The sequence below is a fragment of the Papio anubis genome, chromosome 2, assembly GCF_008728515.1.
Source record: "Papio anubis isolate 15944 chromosome 2, Panubis1.0, whole genome shotgun sequence".
NCBI lineage: Eukaryota > Metazoa > Chordata > Mammalia > Primates > Cercopithecidae > Papio > Papio anubis.
Window position 1 is genome coordinate 41,475,371 of NC_044977.1, and position 21,395 is coordinate 41,496,765.

The 21,395-nt window shown below is 37.3% G+C and overlaps 1 protein-coding gene across 10 annotated transcripts in view; it reads right to left on the reverse strand.

The window, feature by feature from the left end:
* GOLGB1 (golgin B1) overlaps positions 1–21,395 on the reverse strand; it is a 90,693-nt gene that overhangs the window by 53,130 nt on the left and 16,168 nt on the right. For 3 of the 10 annotated variants that reach the window (XM_009200082.4, XM_009200078.4, XM_009200081.4), the window contains exons 2-10: positions 19,368–19,465; positions 18,375–18,527; positions 17,693–17,845; positions 15,530–15,658; positions 10,559–10,684; positions 7,929–8,051; positions 6,670–6,783; positions 5,021–5,423; positions 2,908–3,023 (exon numbers count right to left, since the gene is read on the reverse strand). In XM_009200082.4, coding sequence (XP_009198346.2) covers positions 2,908–3,023; positions 5,021–5,423; positions 6,670–6,783; positions 7,929–8,051; positions 10,559–10,684; positions 15,530–15,658; positions 17,693–17,845; positions 18,375–18,527; positions 19,368–19,463 — 1,413 coding nt within the window. In that variant the 5' untranslated portion in view covers positions 19,464–19,465. Of the gene's footprint in view, positions 1–2,907; positions 3,024–5,020; positions 5,424–6,669; positions 6,784–7,928; positions 8,052–10,558; positions 10,685–15,529; positions 15,659–17,692; positions 17,846–18,374; positions 18,528–19,367; positions 19,466–19,638; positions 19,707–21,395 lie in introns of all 10 variants that reach the window. The other 7 variants (XM_009200079.4, XM_009200080.4, XM_009200085.4 and 4 more) reach the window with 4 other exon arrangements.

The following is a 21,395-nucleotide window of genomic DNA, read 5'->3' on the forward strand; positions in this document are numbered from 1 at the left end:
TAAAAAGAAGAATTTGAGAAGCTGATTGTATAACTTATGTGGAAAGGACCTGGAATAATCAAAGCAATCTTGAAAAGAAGAACAAAGTTGGAGGACTTATACTATTAATATTTGACTTCAAGACTAACAACAAACTACAATAATGAAGACTGTGATACTGGCATAGGGACTGACAAATAGATCAATATGACAGAACACAAAATTCAGAAGTAGATGTATTAGTCTTTGATTTTCAATGAAGGCAGCAAAAGAATCCAATGAGGAAAGTAAAGTCTCCTTAAGAAATGGTGCTGAAACAATGAAATATCCATATGGGAAAAAACAAAACAACTTGACCTTTACCTTCCAACACATACAAAAATTCATTTGAGATTCAGAGACTTCACATGAAAACTAAAACCATAAAGCTTGTGGAAGAAAGCATAAGAGAATATCTTCATGAACTGGAGCTAAGCAAAGGTTTCACAGGACACAGGAAAAAAAAAACAATAAAAAATGATAAATAATTTAAGTTCATCAAAATTTAGAAGTATGTGCCAATGAAAAGATGTCATGATGAAAATGAATAGGCAAAAGCCACAGCATGGGAGAAAATATTCACCAAATATATGATAATAGATTGACATTCAGAATATATAAAGAATTCCTACTTGATAATAAAAAGACAAAGAACTCAATTTTAAGAATGGGGAAATGATATGAACAGACACTTCACCAATAGAAGGTATACATATGGCTAAGAATCTCAAGAAAAAAGGTTCAACATAATTTGTCATCAGGGAAATGCAAATTTAAACTACAATGAAATACCACTATATACCCATTAGAATGACCGAAATGTTTTAAAACTGACACCACCAAATCTTGGAGAAGATGTGGAACAAATGGAACTCTCATAAATTTTAGGTGGGAGTGTAAAATAGTACAACCACAGCCAGGTGTGCTGGCTCATGCTTGTAATCCCAGCACTTTGGGAGGCCAAGGCGGGCAGATCACGAGGTCAGGAGCTTGAGACCAGCCTGGCCAACATGGTGAAACCCCATCTCTACTGAAAATACAAAAATCAGCCGGGCGTGGTGGCGGGCGCCTGTAATCCCAGCTACTTGGGAGGCTGAGGCATAATAATTGCTTGAACCCGGGAGGCGGAGGTTGCAGTGAGCCAAGATGGCACCACTGCACTCCAGCCTGGGAGACAGAGCAAGACTCCATCTTAGAAAAAAAAAAAATAGTACAACCACTTTGGGAAAAGATCTGGCAATTCCTAATAAAGCTAAATACGTAGGTACACTATGGCCCAGCAAAGCAATTCCTCAACTAGTATTTACTGAAGATAAATGAAAACATATGTCCACATAACTACTTGTATGAGAATGTTCATAGCAGTTTAATTCATAATAGCCAAAGCATGAAAAAGCCCAGGTGTCCATCAATAGGAAAATGCAGTACAATCATGTAAAAGGAAAATTCAGCATATTCATAAAATGTTTCTCAGCAATATTAAAGAATAAATTATAATACATGCACAATATGGTTGAATCTCCAAATATGCTGAGTAAAAGCTTTACACGTAAGAGGACCTATCGTATGGTTAAATGTACATGATGTTGTAAAACAGGCAAAATTAATCTATGGTGAAAAATCAGTAGTTGTCTTTGGAGGGGAAGGGTGAGGATGACTATAAACGGGTACAGGGATACTTTGTGAGGTGATGGTAACGTGATATACCTTGAATAGGGGTTTGGGCAACACAGGTGTATGCATTTGACAAAACTCAAGGAATTGCATACTTAAGATCTGTGCATTTAAAGGTTTATAAATCTTACCTCAAAAGAAAAAGAATAATTACAAATAAATATTGAAATATAGTCAATGATATGAATGCTGACATACTTAGAGGGAAATGTACTGATGTCCACAACTTACAGTGAAATGTATTACAAATTTAAGATGAATTGATGGATGGGCAGAGGGATGAATAAATAGATATTTGATAAAGCAAACATGGTAGAATGTTCATGATAGAATTCAGAGGGGTATACAGACGTTCACTACAAAACTCTTTCAACTTATTTGAATGGTTGGAAAATATCTTCACAAAACATTGGAGGAAAAAGTCAAGAATGGGAGAACAGAAGAGACTGGAAACCCTAGATGCTAGAAACCAAGAGGCAAAAATTTTTATCAGTGGACAGTACAGCCCGGGAACGACAGGACTGTGCTGACCAATACGTCTGTGAGTTTGGAAGGGTATAATCTTACAGTGGAGATGACTGAATCTAGTTTTCTCAACTTGACATTAGTCAATTAAGAACATCAAACTAACCACCTTCATTTTGATATTCAGGCTCAATCAGCCTGCATCAGCCTTCGATGGTTATAATCTAGCTCTCTACAGAGATTTTTGTAGAAGGAAGAGAGAATATACTGGCCAATCAGAAGCTACTTGGCCATTATTTTTTTTTACTGTTAATTAATTAATGGGAACAACATGATTTCCATAGTAGACTTTTAAGTTTGATTAGACTGACTTGTGTTCACTAAACCTGATCAAATCTTAGTTTATCAAAAAAAAAAAAAAAAAAAGACTTCTGAACTGGGAAAATTAACTATAAAAGCAAAAGTAATGATTCATCTCCAATACAAATTGTTAAGACCTTAGAATCAGAAAGGCTTCTGAGACCATGGTATTTGTTATCTATTAGTTTCTTATTCTTTATTGTTGAAACACTGCATTAATGCCTTTCATGATTCCTTTCAAATAGAATTGTCCTCAAAAAAGTATTTTTTTCAGGCAGAAAAAACATAAGGTTTATATAGCTCTCTGGAATAAATCCTCATTAGAGCACTGAAGTACAGATACAGCAAAGACAAACAGTTAATATTCATAAGAAGTTCACATTTAATTACCTGTGTGCCCTCATTATAAACATCTGGGAAACAAGTCTGAGATGCTGTTTCATGTTGTTGCAAGGGCAGTCTATTTAGAAATTGGCTAATTTCTTTGGATTTTTGCTGGAGTTGATCTAAGGAAAAGAAAACAAATAAATGTAATATTTGCTTCAAGTCTGAAATGTAGTTATTATTATCTTCTAAGGATACACTGTATGCTGTTTACTAGTTTAGTTACCTTAGTTAAAATTAGGATGCCAATGACAACATTATTAACTGTTTAAATGTTCTCAAGGACCAAAGGACACCTCAGTAAGTCACTTCCTTCAAAAGTAAAATAAAACAGGCCTAAGCTTTTTTTTTTTTTTTTTTGAGATGGAGTCTCCCTCTGTTGCCCAGGCTGGAGTGCAGCGATGCAATCTCGGCTCACTGTAACCTCTGACTCACGGGTTCAAGTGATTCTCTTGCCTCAGCCTTCCAAGTAGCTGGGATTACAGGCGTGTGTCACCATGCCCGGCTAATTATTTTTGTATTTTTAGTAGAGATGGGGTTTCACCATGTTGGCCAGGCTGGTCTCGAACTCCTGACCTCAGGTAATCCCCCCACCTTGGCCTCCCCAAAGTGCTGGAATTCAGGCGTGAGCTACTGTGCCCAGCCCTAGGCATTTTTTAAAGTTCATTTTCCATTTCCCCCTTGAAAATGGCTTTAGGGTTTTTGTTTTCTTCACTCTCAACAGGTGTTATGGATTCCACCAAGACTCCACCACATGGTTTTAAACATTAACATACTTAAGAGAACAGCTTGCTCATGTAACACCCTGGTCCACCTGTGGCAGTGCCAGCAAAACTGTGTCTGGCTCAAGGCGGTGGCTCAGCCTGTATCCAACAGCGGGCAGATGATCTGTGAGGTCGGGAGTTCAGATTTCCCAACATTCAACCTGAGAGCCCTGTCTCTGAAGTAAAATACAAAATACAATACGTAATTGGTGCATGCCTGCCTGCAATCCCGTACTTTTCGAGGCGATATCACTTGAACCGAGGCAAGCCTGATGAAACCTGCACTGCATCCTGGGCAACAAAGCTATCTCAAAACAAACGACAAAAACTGTCTGTAACGTTGTTATTTCAATACAAATTTTCTTTTTCTTTTTTTTTTAGAGACAGTCTTGCTGTATGTCGCCAGGCTGAATTCACGGTAAGCGATCCTGGCTCACTGCGAGCTCGCTTTCCAGTTCATGTTCTCGCCTCAGCCTCGGTAGCTGGGACCGGTGCCCGTCACCACTCCCACGGCTGATTTTTTGTATTTTTAGTAGAGACGGTTTCACCATGGTGGCGGATGGTCTCGATCTCTCACGACTCGTGATCCACCAGCCTCAGGCCTCCCAAAGTGCTGGGATTACAGGAGGCTACCGAGCCACGGCAGCCCTGTGGCCTCAATACAAATTTTCAACTTAACTCTTTCTAAAATCTTTTGTTTATGTCTATGTCTATGCCAATCTATTAGTAAAGGTTATAATTTGGGGAAGAGGATTGGTGAGATGGAGTATTAGTGTTGAGGAAGTTTCACTTTTTAATTTATAAAGTTCTAAAATGTTCAACTCTTTAGAGGCATATATTACTTTTATAACAACACATTTTTTAAAAGTTTCCTTTATACCTTCTTAAAGGATAAATTTTCACCTATAAGAAATCAGGTGAAAAGAGATTTTCACCTATAAGGAAAGCATTGAGACTCATTCATCTTTAGATTTATGGATGACTCCATGCAATTTAGTCTCCTAACCTATGTACCTAGATCTGGCCTAAGTTTTCCAAAAACTAATTCAAATCCCACTTGTTTCAGTCACTGAATCCTTCAGATCAGAGTCATATTTAACATAGCATTTTATTTAATATCTGGAACATCACTATCACATTTTTAGTATTATAATGATAATTATAATATTAAGACAGATTATAGCCAGTCAGAGGCAGGAAAAATGCATCAAGAAGTTCAGAAGAGCTGTTTTTCTCAGTCCTTCTATTGGTTCAATCGGTTTGAGCAAAGATTTCATTAACGGATCCCTGAAAATATGAAATACAAGCCACTCAGGTGGTAGAGACACGGACTTCAAAGGCAATCAGCTACTGACCTTCCAGCTGCTCAATGGTCTGGGCTGACTGAACTGCCTGTTCATCCTTATCTTTGAGAAGCTTTGAATTTTGATCCTTTAGAGCATCACAGGCGGACTGCAGCTCTTGTCCAGTCTTTTGAAGACTCAAAATATGAGAGGTCTTCTCTTCCATTTCTGCTTTGTGCTTCTGCTCCAAAGCACTATACCGAGACTCTAGTTCAGCCTGGGCTTGGCCTGCTTGCTCTAACTGTTCTAAAAGATGACGCATTTCTTCTTGCAGATTATGGAAGGATAATTTTCTCTCTGCCACTTCAAGTTCCATCTTTTCCAGTAGAATCTTGGACTCCTCTCTTTCTGTTTCCACAGTGTTCCTTAAAGTATTATGCTCAGCTTCTATCTGCTGTAACTGCTGAGAGAGAATCTAAGAAAAAAGACAAAGTCTCATGAGCCATAAATATATTATTTCATTTCAACAAGCATTGTAAAGTGCTGCTTCTTGTAGGACAGAAAAAAATGGAAATATGTTTCTATGCTAGAGAGAAAGCCCTTCTCAAGAAGGAGAGTTGAAAATTAAGAGGAGAGGAACTGGCTGACTTTCTCCAGCAGCACACAGGCACCCAGAAAAACAAACAGAGAATGTGGACTGTAGCACCAATTCTGCATTATGATGAGACTACTTGAATGTGACAGGATAGGGACACAAGGAATCCAAGGGCTAGAAAAAAGGTAGTTCAAACTGTCAAGCATGGGTCCATACAGGACACGGAAAGGAGCAAGGGTAAGGAAGAATTAACATACTGGAGGAGCAAAGTGGAATTCAATGGAGTTCAATGAGAATGAAGATCAGGACAATATGAGAAAGAAAATGGCAGGATGGATTATAGTCAGATCAGCATTACTGATTACCTCAAGGGAATATTGCAGAATGAGATCATTTCAATCCAACAGAAGGTCAATTGACAAAAACAAGAAAAGATGGGACTGTACATAAAGCACAAAAATCATTCAAGACAGAGAAGAGTAACTGATGAAAAAGAAACTCACTAAAGGATAATATAGGCCAAGTATCCTTTATTCTAAATGCTTGGGACCAGAAGTATTTCAGTTTTCCATTTTTTTCAGATTTTTGGAATATCTTGGCTATCTTGGGGATGCGACCCAAGTCTAAACATGAAATTCATTTGTTTCATATACATTGTATACACATAATCTAAAGACAATTTTATACAGTATTTTAAATGATTTTGTGCATATTTGCCTTTGACCTGTTACCCTGTTCCACAAGGTCAGTTGTGGCATTTTCCACTTATGGTGTCATGTTGGTGCTCAGAAAGTTTCAGATTTTGGAGCATTCTGGATTTTCAGATTAGGCATACTCAATCTGTATGACATTCCAGAGAAACTAGGACCCTAGACCTAAAATGGCAAAGGGAAAGAGCAACAATAAAGAAGGGCAATGTATGCTCCATGAGGGAAAGAACTGTATTTATTTTTGCTCCTAATTGTACTGCATCCCCACCACTTAAGTACAAGGTATTCACTGAAAGAATGAATAAATGGCATCAATTCTCTGAAGACTTTAAATAGGCTTTTTAATCTACTGCCTGGCAAACTAAAGTGGAAATGAATACCCCCCAAGGCAGGAAGTAAAGATTAGAAGGCAGTACCTGGTTTCTCTGCTCAGCAGCAGTCAGCTCCTGTTGCAGCAAGTCAACGACCTGAGCACGGCCCACCAAGGATTCTTCGTGTTCCTCAAGCTTCCTTTGCAGCACCCTCAATTTCTGAGAAGACAACATTTTAGACATAATGTGCTAACAAATGAGTGCGTGTATTTGCTTCTCTTTCAAAATGTCATGTAGATTTGTGTACTAAAATTTTGGGGTGTTGAAAATGACAGTTTAAAGAGTGGGAGACCAGCATGCCATGCTCCCCATCCAGTAGCAACAAAGACTCTCCAAAATGTCTTCTCCAGAGCACCATCAACAACCAGACCCAGATACAAGCAAGTCCCTGAATTAGGGAGCCTCTTTAAAAATTAGAAAAAAACAATGACACATATCTGCCTTCAAAATCATAACAGTTAATAACCTGTACCTAGATAGCATAGGTAACATGTACATCTCACCCACCCAAGAGAACATTCTCTGCAGGCAAGAACCATTTCTCTCCTCCTAGTTTCATGCACTGAGCAGGCACTTGAAAAACACTTGTTGAATAAATAAATCAACGATAAGCATATACAATTAGTATTCTACTTAATAATATGTTGTATTCTAACACTTTATTTAGTGGTGCATTCTGAAAGAGTGCTTAGAACTTAGAAGTTTTTGCTCTAATTAACTCTAATTACTTTTCACTCTAATTAAACAGATCAAACATAAAGTATCACTGAAGTGCCTTTCAGTACCACACTGCACTACACACTAAGTGAAATCAAATACTTTGAGTTAGTAGATGGTGAACTCAAATACAATGAAGCCAATTTTCAAAATCTACTCAAATTATTTTTAAAAAGAATTACTGATCTAATAAAAGACTTCGTGGCTTCAAAATCATTCTTTTTCATCTCTAATTTTTAGAATATTTAAAACTGACTTCATTGATTTGAAGCTTTGGGTTAGGTGTGTAATGCACAAAGGTAGCTATAATCAGAAAACTGAAGAGAAACCAATTTTTGACTATCACATAAATTCACCAACTAAACTCAGCTTTTGAGCACCAACAACCTGATTAGAGGGGTAAAAGGCAAGAAAAGGATAACAAAAAATAAATAATTTTTATGCAACAGAAGACAAGGACACCAAAGAGGCCAATAAGGAAAACACTAACACCAAGTGAAGAGCAGTGGGTAAGGGTAGGAAAGTGGCTGTGATGGATTAAATATTAACCAAAATGACAGTCATTCTACTGAGTTTTAGCAACACACCTGTTGCATCTCTGTTTCCACATCTGCCTGGGTTACTAACTGAAGAAGCTCATCTTCATGAAGACGAACTTGTGTTTCAAAGCGGGCATCTTTCTCTCGGACCACCTGCTGCATGGAACTCAACTGAAGACACATACCAGAGAAACTATGCAAGTTACACTCCCCGAATATTGCACAAATAAAACTCACAGACTACTTTCCAAGACAGACACTGAGACTTGATAATAGCTTTTTAAAGTGAAATTTTGATTGTCAAGGATGAGGACATTGGAAGAGAGATAGGCCAGACAGTAACTACGAAATGTGAGAGAAAGCCTATTTTCAAATTCAGAGGTTAGCCTAACATAATTTTTGATCAAAAATTATACACTCATGGTTACTAGAAATGTTTTAAATATACAAGAAGTGTATTTTTTAAAGTTCTAGAAAGATTAAGATATTAAACACATAAGGTGAAGTTAAGTTAGATTTCTATTAAACCATGGACTCTTCTTGCTCATGGCTGAAAAGCTTTCAATAAAATTCTCTGCCCTATAAGTGAAAATTCAAACTAACATATCATTTATTCAAGATTCTCTGCAACTGGAAATACTAATCTATCTTTCTAGTCTTATTTTCAAATAATTGCTTCTAATAAAGAACCTGGTGTGCTTCTAAATCCACACCACCTCCCCAGACAGCTGTTTTCAGCTGTCATTACCTGCAGCCTTCTAGATCATGCTCATTTTTAACTGGCTCTGAACAGAATGAAATGGAAATAAATAGACTGATCGTAAGTTGCTCAGTATCAGTGCTTCGTCTTCTTTTTAGGTTGTGCGTGTGTGCATCTGCTTATTCATCTCCTTAAGATCTACAGTGGAACATGCTGCTTAGCTGTTAGCTTGCCCATTTTGCATTGGTCCTTTACTGCTGCTATCTCAGTTTGTGACACCTTGAATCAACTTTGGCTCTCTTTTTTGGGAGGAGAAAAGAAAATCCTCATAATTTTTTATTATCTGGATTCCGAACTCACTAGGAATTTGGACTCTTGTGTTTCAAGTGTGTAGGCACTGGAGTCTTTCATTAGCCAAACATTTCTAACTCCTTTCCCATAAATGTTCTATATTCTTTTTCTTCTCTGCAGTTTTGCTCACACCATTCCCCATCACTGAAATTATCTTCCCCAGCTTGTCTAGAGTATTATCTATCTATCATGGTTTTGCCTAAATCCCAACTTTTTCATGTACTTTTCCTTAACTGTCATACTCACAATAACCTCTTTCGCCTCTCGAAATATTTTGTTTGTACTGCTGCTTGCTTTGGCACTTATTCAGAAAGCCTTAAATTATGATGAATCTCTTAATATGTTTACATATCCTGGCTTTCCATATTTGAGCAACATATAGGTAAAAACCTATTTTGTATTTCTTCATCCTGCACTGTATATACTGCATATACATAAAAAGGACACAATAAAAATAAATAAAAAATTAAAAAAGGACACAATAAAAGCTAATAGGTAAAACCAAGAATTTCAGGATATACAATTTTAACGGTATACACACCAGTAGGCCAACCACAGAAAGAAGGCACCATTAATACTACAAATTATTAATAAAGTAAACACCTAATGGATAAGATTAGGTTTAGCAATGTACAAAAGTACTTCAGGGAAAAAAATCTTTCATGATTCATAAGCATTCCCCCACTGCACCTCCCCCCCCCACACACAAAAATTACAGTGCCTGTAATCCCAGCACTTTGGGAGGCCAAGGTGTGAGGATCACTTGAACTCAGGAGTGCGAGGCCTGCCTGGGCAACATAGTGAGAACTTGTCTCTTCAAAAAATGTAAAAAATTTAGCCAGATGTGGTGGTACATGCCTGTAGCCCCAGCTACTTGGGAGGCTGAGGTGAGTGAGAGGATGGCTTGAGCCCAGGAGATTGAGGCTGCAGTGATCTATGATTGTACCACTTGTACTCCAGCTTGGACAACAGAGTGAGATCCAATTTCAAAAATAAATATGTGGGAATGGGTGGCCAACCAAGAAACCTAGAAAAATAGAAAAAGTTGAGGATGCCAATCCAAATAGTCTCGTCTTGATAGACGAAAAAAATGGGAAGAAGAATGTCACATACTGGTGCCATTTAACATAAAATCACATGACCTACACCACTTTCTCATTACAAGCTCACTAAGTAATCTAACTATAATTTATCTTCCTATTAAGATAGATATTATTTTAGGGAAAGAATGAACCTAATTATTTTTATTTCTTTTGGTTTACTTATTGATCTCTTCTGAACTCAGCATGAGCCCATTCCTAAAAGACTGAATCTCTGTCTGCTATTAAAATTAAGTTTCTGGACCTGCAGAACTAAGAAACAGTCATCAATTAGGCTACAGAAAATTAATCAAGGTAAATAACACATTGTGAGGTTTTCTGGTGTTCCCTAATGACACACTTACCTATCACACATCTCCTAATCTCTTCTACTATATATCCTTCTAATTTCTAGTGCAACACCCATGCTACTATACTTTTATCTACTAAGATTTTTTAAAGTGACTCATTGAATTGACTTGTGTGTAATAACCCACTGGACTTCATGGCTCTTTATCCTGATTTTGTGAGGTCCCTTCCACCCCTACCTGTGCAGCTTGCTCTGCCTGTGTCTGGCTGAGCTGGGCTTGTAAAGTGCTAATGAGTTCTTCCTTCTCCTGGAGCTGTTGCTTCATCATTACAAATTCTTTCATCTCTGTAGAACTCTTATCAAACTGAAGACATAAAAGGAAAAAAAATTATTTAAGCAAAAGAATTAGCATTATTAATTCTTTGACCTCCCTTTCTTGCTTGACCTAAATGCCTACCACATTTCCGTCTAGTTTCCATTGAACACAAAGGGAAATTGCATGCATTATCAAAATTTTATTTGTCAGAAGAAGACAGAAGCAGTAGTGGCAATTTTTCAATTTCTCTGAATCCTCACATAGAGATAGTACGAGATAGTAAAACCAAAAAAACCACATATAACATTTATGGTAAAATTAGGCAGACCGTCCTAAAAACCATAAAATATAGGCTAGTAAGGACAAACCACCAAAACCCACAAGAACTACATTGTATTAGTCTTACATCATATAAGAAAAAGAAGGCAGCAACAGAGTGAAATCTGATGGCTCTGAAAAAGGGACACCACTAAACAGCCAATGTATTTATTTGTTGGAATGCACAGTTGGCCAATTTTAGAATAGTGGCAGGGCTTTGCCATTCCTTAATACTAGGTAAATGCAAGGGGTGCACAGTAAGAAGGTCTAAAAGGGTTAGAGCAATCTAGGCCCCCTGAACTCTCAAAACTGACTCATCATGGCTCCCTTCTGAGACATGAACCTGTACTGAGAAGAAAGTGCCAGGAGTGACATAAAAATTATGCAGAAAAGGAATTAAAGAGACAGAAGAAAGAGGTCTACAAACATACTGTATAATTCAATATCAACTAGTCACATGTGGATATAGAGGGCTTGAAATGGGTCTGATAGAAAAGAAATATTTTTAATTTTTAACATTATTTAATTTGAATTTGAAAACCGAAGTATAAATTATTTTTCCATTAAGTACAACTTTGTTTTGGCATGACTATATTTCATCTTATCTGTTGCATCATGTAAGTTACTGTTGAGGTGTTGCACAAGTAACAAATGTATATGTAGTTGGTATCAATGGGTGATTCAGTGTAACTTTTATCTAGACCCCTATATAACATTGTAATGTGTTTATTTGTATACTTCATGCAGACAGCTTGAGTAACAGTTGATACCAATTTAATCATAACTAATAAATTGCAAGATAAACATTATAATTGAATTTTTGAAGTTCAAAAATAAATATAGACACATTTCAAAATTTAAAATGAAGGCCTTCTACTGTTGTATAGTTGGTTCCTTTTCACTTCTAAGTAGTATTCCAGTATGTGGATATACCACAGTTTAAATACCTCCCTACTGATGGGCATGTGAGTTGTTTCCAGTCTTTAATTATTACAAATAAACCTATTACTATTGGACAGTGCTGATATAAACCAAAGCGAAGGGCAGAAGGAAGAAAGCCAGGAAATCTCAGAAATCCAGCTTCCATATCTTTGAACACAACACAAAAACAACAGAAAAAGGAAGTCTGTTAAGAAAAGCTTTCTTGAATCAAGCCTCCTTCCAAATAGAGGTTTAGGAAAATGAATTTCACACAAAAATAAGGAACAGAAAAGGATGAAGGTCATATCCTATATAAAGTTACTATTAAAAAAAACAGAGTAGCCCCCACTAGCAAGAGGACCCTCACCAGATGCAGCCTCTCACCCTTGGTCTTCTCAGCCTCCATAACTTCTTATAAATTACCCAGTTTCAGGTATTCTGCCTCAAGCAAGAGAAAACAGACTAAAATGGAAAATTGGTATTGACAAGTGGGGTCACTGCTGATAATGATTATTTGAAAATGTGGAAGCAGTTTTGGAACTGGGTAATGGGCAGAGGCTGGAAGAATTCTGAGGAACTAGCTTAAAAAAAAAAAAAAAAAAAAAAGCCTAGATTCCAATGAGGGGTTTGAAGATAAGACAACTACAGAAAGTTTAGCACTCCTTGGAGATTGGTTAAGCTGTTATGACCACAATGCTGACAGAAATATAAATAGTAAAGCCCATTCTGGTGAGGTTTCAGATAGAACTGAGGAACAAAGTATCAGAAACTAGAGTAAAGCCCTTGTTGTAAATTAGCAATGAACTTGGCTGAACTTGTCCAGTTTTCATATGGCCAAGAACTTTGTAGAAGGCTGAGCTTGAGAGTGATGAACTAGGGTACATGGCAGGAGAAAATTTTAAGCAGCAAACTGCTCAAGCTGCTATGTGGTTACTACTATCTGCTTACAGTGAACACAGAAAAAGAAAACAGAGCAAAAAAAAATTGGAAAATTTGCAACCTGGTCATGTGGTAAAGAATGGAAGAAGATTTCAGGATGGGAATCCAAGAATGCACAGCCACCACTTGCTAAAGAAATTAACACGGTTAAAAGGGAGCCAGTAACTAATAGTCAAGACAATGGGAAAAGGCCCTAAAGGCATTTCAGAAGGCATTTTAGAAACCTTTAAGGCCTCCCCAGCAGCTGCCATCACAGGCCCATGGCCCTAAGAGGACAGAATGGTTTCTGTGAATAGGCCTTGAGATACCACTGCTCTGTGCCACTTCAGGACACTGCTCCTTGCAGGTCAGCTGTTCTGGTCAGTGCAAAGCAGCCCCAGGAATGGCTCATGCCATAGCTCAAAAGGTATGAGTTGTAAAACTTGGTAACATCCACATGGTGCTAATTCCGCAGGCTCACAGAAAGCAAGAGCTGTGGAGGCTTGGTAATCTCCACTCACATGTCAAAGGATAAGTCAGGGGGCTCAGGCAGAGACTTGTCTCAGGGCAGAACCACCAGCGACAGCCCCACTAGAGCAATGCCAAGGGGAAATGAGGGGTTGGAATTGCCCTACAGAGTCTCCACTAGAGACTAGTGGAACCATGCCTAGTGGAAACATGGTGTGGAACTACCACTGCCATACCAGAACTATAGAGCTACCAGTGTGCAATGCAAAGTCAGCCTGGGAGAGCTGCTGGCTGGACGAAGCCCAGCAAAGCCATAGGGGCAGAACTGCCTGAGGTCTTAGGGACCCAACCCCTGTACCTGTACAGAGGATGCTGAAAATGGAGTAAAAGAAGGTTTTCTGGAATTTTAAGGCCCAATGTCTGCTCTCTTGGTTTTCAAACTTGCTTGGGGTCTGTTACTCTCTTTCTTCTTGCCTAGTTCTCCCTTTTAGAATGATGACGTGAATCCTATGCTTGCCCTACCATTGTATCTTGGAGGTAGATAATGTGTTTTTATTTCATAGGCTCACAGAAGAATTGGTGCAGGAATGAGCTAAGACTTTGGGGCTGCGGGGATAGAATTAACGTATTTGCATATGGGAAGAATATGAGTTTTAGAGGGCCAAGGGTGGAAGGCTATGGTGTGAATGTCCTCTCCAAAACTCATGTTGAAACTGAATCCCCAATGTGACAAGAGGCCTTTAAGAAAGGACTGGTTCAGGAGGTCTCTGAACTCAGGAATGGATTAACACATTCATGGATTAATGAATTAATGGGTTGTCATAGAAAGGGAACTGGTAGCTTTATAAGAAGAGGAGAGACCTGAGCTGGCCAATTAGCACACTCAGCCCCCTCACTATGTGATGCCTTGCGCTGCCTTGCGACACCACTGAGAGCCCTATCAGCAAGAAGACCCTCACCAGATGCAGTCCCCCAACTTTAGACTTCTCAGCCTCCATAAATGTAAGAAATAAATTCTTCTATTTAAATTAAATTAAATTTCTTTTATTATAAATTAAAAACAAAACTGGCCGGGCGCGGTGGCTCAAGCCTGTAATCCCAGCACTTTGGGAGGCCGAGGCGGGTGGATCACGAGGTCAGGAGATCGAGACTATCCTGGCTAACATGGTGAAACCCCGTCTCTACTAAAAATACAAAAAATTAGCCGGGCACGGTGGCGGGCGCCTGTAGTCCCAGCTACTTGGGAGGCTGAGGCGGGAGAATGGCGTGAACCCGGGAGGCGGAGCTTGCAGTGAGCCGAGATCACGCCACTGCACTCCAGCCTGGGAGACACAGTGAGACTCCGTCTCAAAAAAAACAAAAAAAACAAAAAAAACAAAAAAAAAAAAACTAAGGAGCAGAATGATATGATTATAGGTGATAAAAGCATACCAGAGGCACACTAAAAAAAAAAAAAAAATCCACATTGCAATCTATTTCAAAAAGTTTTTAAAAATTAAGAAAATTATACAGGCCAGGCATGCTGGCTCACACCTGTAATCCCAGCACTTTGGGAGGCCCAGGCAGGTGGATCACTTGAGGTCAGGAGTTCCAGACCAGCCTAGCTAACATGGTGGAACTCCATTGCTATTAAAAATACAAAAAATTAGTCAGGCATGGTGGTGCATGCCTGTAATCCCAGCTACTCGGGAGGCTGAGGCAGGAGAATTGCTTGAACCTGGCAAGCAGAGGTTGCAGAGAGCTGAGATCATGCTGCTGCGCTCCAGCCCGGGCAACAGAGTGAGACCCTGTCTCAAAAAAAAAACAAAAAGAAAAAGAAAAGAAAAAAAAATTATACAGAGATGAGAGAAAAACATAAATCAGATTTAGAAAAATCAGAAATGAGGTTGACTGAACTAATGAAAAATCCAATATAAAAGAAAAACTCATTGCACTATAGAAGATAAAAAACAAAAAAAAAACACAAAAGTAAACAAAAAACAGAATGCCTAAAGTGAAATAAAACAACAAACAAAAAAACAAACTTAAAATGTGTGAAAAGATGTATTGAAAGAGTATATTGGGTATCTACAAATAACAACTAAAAATGACAAACACCAAAGCATATTCTAATAAAATTACCAGACAAGAAGAAAGGAAGAAAAGGAGACTGATATATACATAGACAAATGCCCATTGTGCATCTAGAAAAATGTATTCGTCACATAATAATCCATTGGTTTTAGTGATTCGTTAACCTAATGATTATGAAGTAAATTCCATCCCTACCTGTGCAGCTTGTTCTGCCTGTGCCTGAGTAAGCTGGGCTTGCAAAGTGCTGATTTGTTCCTCCTTCTCCTGGAGTTTATGTTTTATCTTTTCTACTTCCATCTCTTCCTCTGTAGAACTCTTGTCATGCTGAAAATGCAGGAGATAAAGTCATTATTTAAAAGAATTACAATTAATATATATTTGATATTTTCTTCTAATTTTTCATTTACAACCATTTAGTTATAATTTTGTTAAACTGATGGGAGCAAGAAAAACCAGTTGATCTAACAAATGAGAAATCTTAAGGTTGCCCAGTTTTTGTATGGCCAAACAGTTCCTCACACCAAGCATGTGAACCCAAAACTGTGGACAACATAGAAAACAGCTATCTGAAAATACTGGAGAGCAACCAAAAGCGGGAAGATACTGGAGGGGATGTGATAATTGGAAGAAATGGCACCAAGTGTCCCATTTTGACAGCTTTTATTCTGAGGGCAAAACCACTCAGTGCCATGCAGGACTAAACCTTAATAGAAAACCCAAAGTCCTGCTGCCTTGAAGAATCAAGGAGTGAGCTCAGGAAATTATAGCTGTTGTTAAGTGAGAAGCAAAACGTCAGAAAAGAGCCAGTGAGGGGAAATCCAAATTTTTCAATAATCTATTTTTTTTTCCAAAAGCTCTCCCTTAGACTGAGATTCTGCCTCTCTATAAATTTAGTCCCTCCCAACCCCCTAAACAAAGCTATTTCTGCTTGCTGGAATTACGAAGAATACTTGTATACTTTCACATAAGTCAGTCAAGCACCTGAGGACTGTTGTCATTTCTGCAACTATACTTTCCACAGAATACCTAGCTCTGTATTGAGTATATAATAGTTAAAGGGTTGCTATGATTGATTGCTAAAACTTAGAAATCATTTCTTTAACAGAAGAAGAAAATGATCTCTAAGACATTGATTTCTTTAAGGTCTCAGAGCTAAAAATTAAATTAAAAAGCAGAATATAAAATGGGTAATTAAAAAATCTGACATCATAGCTGAGGAGAAGCTGGAGGGAACAAAGCAATATGAGGAGAGAGGCTGGTGCTACCACAGTGAGGGGAAGATAACTGACAGAGGAAAAACCAAAAGGAAAAGAAGGATCAAGATGAAATTACTGGAGAAGATTGAGAAAAGCTTTTAAAATAAGCTTCAAGAAGTTAAATAAGGTTATCAATTCAGGAAAAGTAATGTCCTCTGATCATTAGCCCCTGAGAGGAAAGACGAAGCAGGAACTGGGTCACTAACTAGTGATCCCAAGGGTTGTGCCTAGAAAATTGATTAAAATCTCATTTCCCAAGAACTAAGGATACTAGTGGGTCAAGGAGTAAAACAAAATGAAACTAAAAAAATAAAAAGATTTCTTACACACAGTAAGTCTAGGCTCACTCTATAATTTCAGTATGCATGTGATATGCCTGCCTCCATATAATCTGTACCAAACTCTCCACAAAACTGAAGTTTCTTGTTCTCTAAATATCTAACTGAATGTGAATATGTGGAGTTTAACCATAGAGGAAAGATAATGAAAATTTGAGTAATGGGACAATATTCCTCACAGGGCAGTACTTTCCTTACTCCTCCTCTGTATCTCCAACCTTAAACTGCTTTGTTGGCTGCAGTCATAAACCTAGAGAGCCTCCCTTTTAGACAGTCCAAGGTAATTCAGCTGATTCAGCTTACATGCATGAAGCTTTAATCCACCACTATGTGACTATATGAGGACACAGAATATTCTGTGTTAAGTCATTGAATTAAAAAATTTCAGAGCTGGAAGAAACCTTAGAGATAACATAGTTTAATCTTCTAATCAATGATGAAACGCCTCTAAAAGGTAGGTTTCCCTCCTCTCTAAATGCCTCACTTCAGTACTTATTTCTTCCTGTAAGCCTTCTTTAATTCTCTGAAAGTCTAGGTCACAACTGGCATTTCATATCCATGTTTTCTGTAGGCCTTTCATTCTCCCTGTGTGTGGCCTACAGTCCAGCTGAACTATAAGCTCAATAAGAAAAAAAACCAAAAAAACAAAACATTATTTCGTGCTGTATCATTTTAGCATCCTAAATGTTTGTGATTGGTGAAGATCTGCTGTATTCATAGGTTTTTTCAACTTAGGAAATACACACTTAACCCAGTCACCATACCTTGGAAAGTTGCTCCTCTGACTGAGGTTCTGTCAGCAGAACAGTCCCTCCTTGTGCTTTCATTTCTTCTATGTGTTTATTCAAAGAAGTTAATTTGGCCTTCGCATGAAGTTTTAGTTTTTTAATTTTGTTATCAGCAGCTTTTTTTTCTTCCTACCCAAGAACAATGATGGTAAATACATAAATGTTTATTTACCTCTTATCTAGCACATACTAAAAGTTATTTTTATTATTATTACTTTTAGAGATAGGGTCTCTCTCTGTCACCAGGGATGGAGTGCAGTGGTGCAATCACAACTCACTGCAGCCTCTAACTCCTGGGCTCAAATGATCCTCCTATCTCAGCTTCCAGAGTAGCTGGGACTACAGGTGCCCACCACCATGCCCAGCTAATTTTTTTTAAATTATTTTTTTGTGGAGACAGGGTCTCACTATGTTGCCCAGGCTAATCTCGAACTCCTGGCCTCAATAAATCCTCCCATCTCAGACTCCCAAAATGCTGGGATTACAGGTGTGAGCTACCACGCCCAGTCCAAAAGTTATTTTCAGTAGGCATAAGTTTATAGTACTAGGGAGATAATTAGATTTTCTAATAATCTAAGTGGAGACAAAAATCAAAGTGAGTAGTGTATCATCTGTCCTTTATCAAACACTCCACAAGAAAGGATAAAAACAATAGTACCCGTAGAGCTTCATCTTTCTGCTGCAGTTGAACATCCTTCTGTCTAATAATATCTTTTAGCTCCACCACCAATTGCTCTGCATAAGCCAGGCGCTCTTGAACATCTTCTTGTGTAGTATTATTAAATTCCATGTCAGATTCTTGGTGCAATTCCTAATATTTAGGAAAAAAGTTGCCAATGCACCAGGTGTTAGTTTCCCAATAGGAGTTTCTTCATTCCAACTTCTTATGTTTTGCCCAATTCATATTCTTGTTAACTCAAGAATCTAACTCTGATCCAATAATAATCATTATCATAGCCATTACAATGTATTAAGTATTTTATAAATGTTAAACATTTTACAAACATTATCCCATGTATTATCATCCTAATTTTACCTAAGAGAAAAATAAAGAAAAGCAAAAATCATAAACCAGTAAGGGTAAAGGCCAAAAGTTAGAGAGTAGTTAAGTAAAACTCTCTTAACCACTAAGCATTACTTCTTGTCTTCTCAGAAAACTAAGGACTTTTATTAATTCCTTATGTGGACTTCAGAAAATATAATACATACTGCCAATTTGTGTCATCTTAAAAAAAAAAAAAAGAAAATATAATACAAACTATAAGAGAAGTGGTAAATGAAGTTATAAAGCAAACAGATATTCTGAAACCCAAAAGGTGTTCCAGTTTCCCCATTTGTCACTTAGACCTTTCCTGTGGAACAGGAATAGCCAAGGATGAGAACAAAGGACTTAAAACAATCTGGCACTAAACAAGACCCAGGGAGACAAATGAGAAAGTCCTTTCAAATTGTATTCAGGACTTGTTTCCCATCACTGTGGCTTTTAAGCTAAAAACTTACAAGGATCACTTATAAAATTTCAGTATTTTTCTAAATCCTCGCTTCAACTAGCACCAGGGAGGCTTCTCACACCCTTCTATCTTAAATTATTTTCCTTAGAAGAACACAGAGCATATGTCTTAGCAGTTCAAATCAGAACAGAACTACTCACAGGGTCTAAGGGAGCCCTCATATTCTGATCAGTGTCATCATCTCCTGATAATTCATGCAAAACAACATTTGCTAATCCTGATAATCGGCTCAGCATTTCTGCAGGAAAAGAAGGGGGAAAAAAAAACTAAGAATCAGCAAAATGAACATAGGCTTCTCCTATATTGATAACCATATCATCCGCAAATGAAAAAAGAAAACTGTACAGGTGATTTGTATTAGACACAGTCTACAGCACAATGATGTCTTCAAAAAGGCATTTGAGTACTTACAGTGTAGTCACACATTGTTCTTTTCAGTGGCAATTGTACAGAGGTTATCACCATCACTAACATCATTTCTAAAATAAAATACAAGTACCTAATCATTAAACATTAATACAACGTTAAATATAAATATATAATTGTTAAATACACCTTAAAGGTAATTTTTATCTTTAATGCCCTTCTTTCATAGTAGTTTCACTTTCAAACATGAATTTCTTTTTTCTTTCCTTTTTTGAGACAGGGTCTTGCTCTGTCACACAGGCTGGAGTACAGGGACACTATCTCAGCTCACTGCAACCTCTGCTTCCTGGGCTCAAGCAATCCTCCCACTTCAGCCTTTCGGGTAGCTGAGACTATAGGCACACACCCAAACATGAATTTCTTATTCTTTCTTCCTCTGCCAGACAGTTATTCTCTCCCATTTGTTCAAATAAACTCCAAGATACTGCAACATTTTTCTTTTTATGTGCCCCATGAACCCCATTCTTTCAGAAAGCTTTCTTGATAAACCATGTGGTTTTGCTAAAATTTAAATATAAACTTTGTTCAAAATGTACAGCATTAAACGCATATATTAGAAAAGGAGTAAGGACAGAAATCAGTAACCTACAATTCTTCAGTAGAAAATTAGAAAAAGAAGAATAAATTAAAGCCAGTGTCTAAGCAGAAAAAAAAAAATCAGAGTAGAAATTAATAAAAATAGAATAGAGAATATCAATAAAACCAAAAGTTGATTATCTGAAAAGATCAATAAAATTGATAAAACTCTAGTCAAGATGACCAAGAAAAAAATAGAGAAGACATAAATTATTGGCATCATAAATAAAAGAGGAAACATCATTAACGATCTAACATACATTAAAAGATAATAAACACTACAAATAGCCCTATACTTTTAAATTCATTGATGTAGATAAAATGGGTCAGTTCACTGAAAGATACAAGCTACCAAATCTCAAGAAGAAATAGAGAACCTGAATATAAATGAGTAGATGTGTGTGAGTGCATGTGTGTGTACACACACACACTCATATATATACACACACATATAAATATGAAATTGAATTCATACATTAAAAACCTTTTAAAAAAAGAAAACTCCAGATTAAGGTGGCTTCATTAGCAAGTAACAACAAACATTTAAGGAATAATACCAATTGAATATAATATATGCCAGAAGATAGAAAAGGAGGGAACACCTTCTAACTTATTTTACCAGACCAGCATTGCCCTAATACTAAAAGCAGACAAAGATATTACAAGAAAACTGTAGACCAATGTTCCTCATAGTCACAGTCAACAAAATATTCAGAATACTCCATAAAATATTAGCTAACTAAATCCAGTAATATATAAAAAGATAATACATCACAACCAAGTGGGGTTCAAGAAATGTAATGCTAATTCAAAATATGAAAATCAATGTAATTCACCATATTAATAGACTGAATGAGGAAAACCATATAATATCAATAGATTCAGAAAAAGCATTTGATACGTTTCAATATCTATTCATGATTATGAATTCACAATGAGAATAATTCATTCTCAGCAAACTAAGAATAGAAGTAAATTTCCTTAACCTAATAAAGGGCATTTTTAAAAAACTTACAGTCAACCTCATAATTACTGGTGAGAAACTGAATGTTCTCACCATATGAGAAACAAGGCAAAGATGTTGTCTCTTACTACTTCTATCTAACACTATACTGGAGTTGCCCAGCCAGTGCAACAAGCAAGAAAAAGAAAAGACATACAAATTG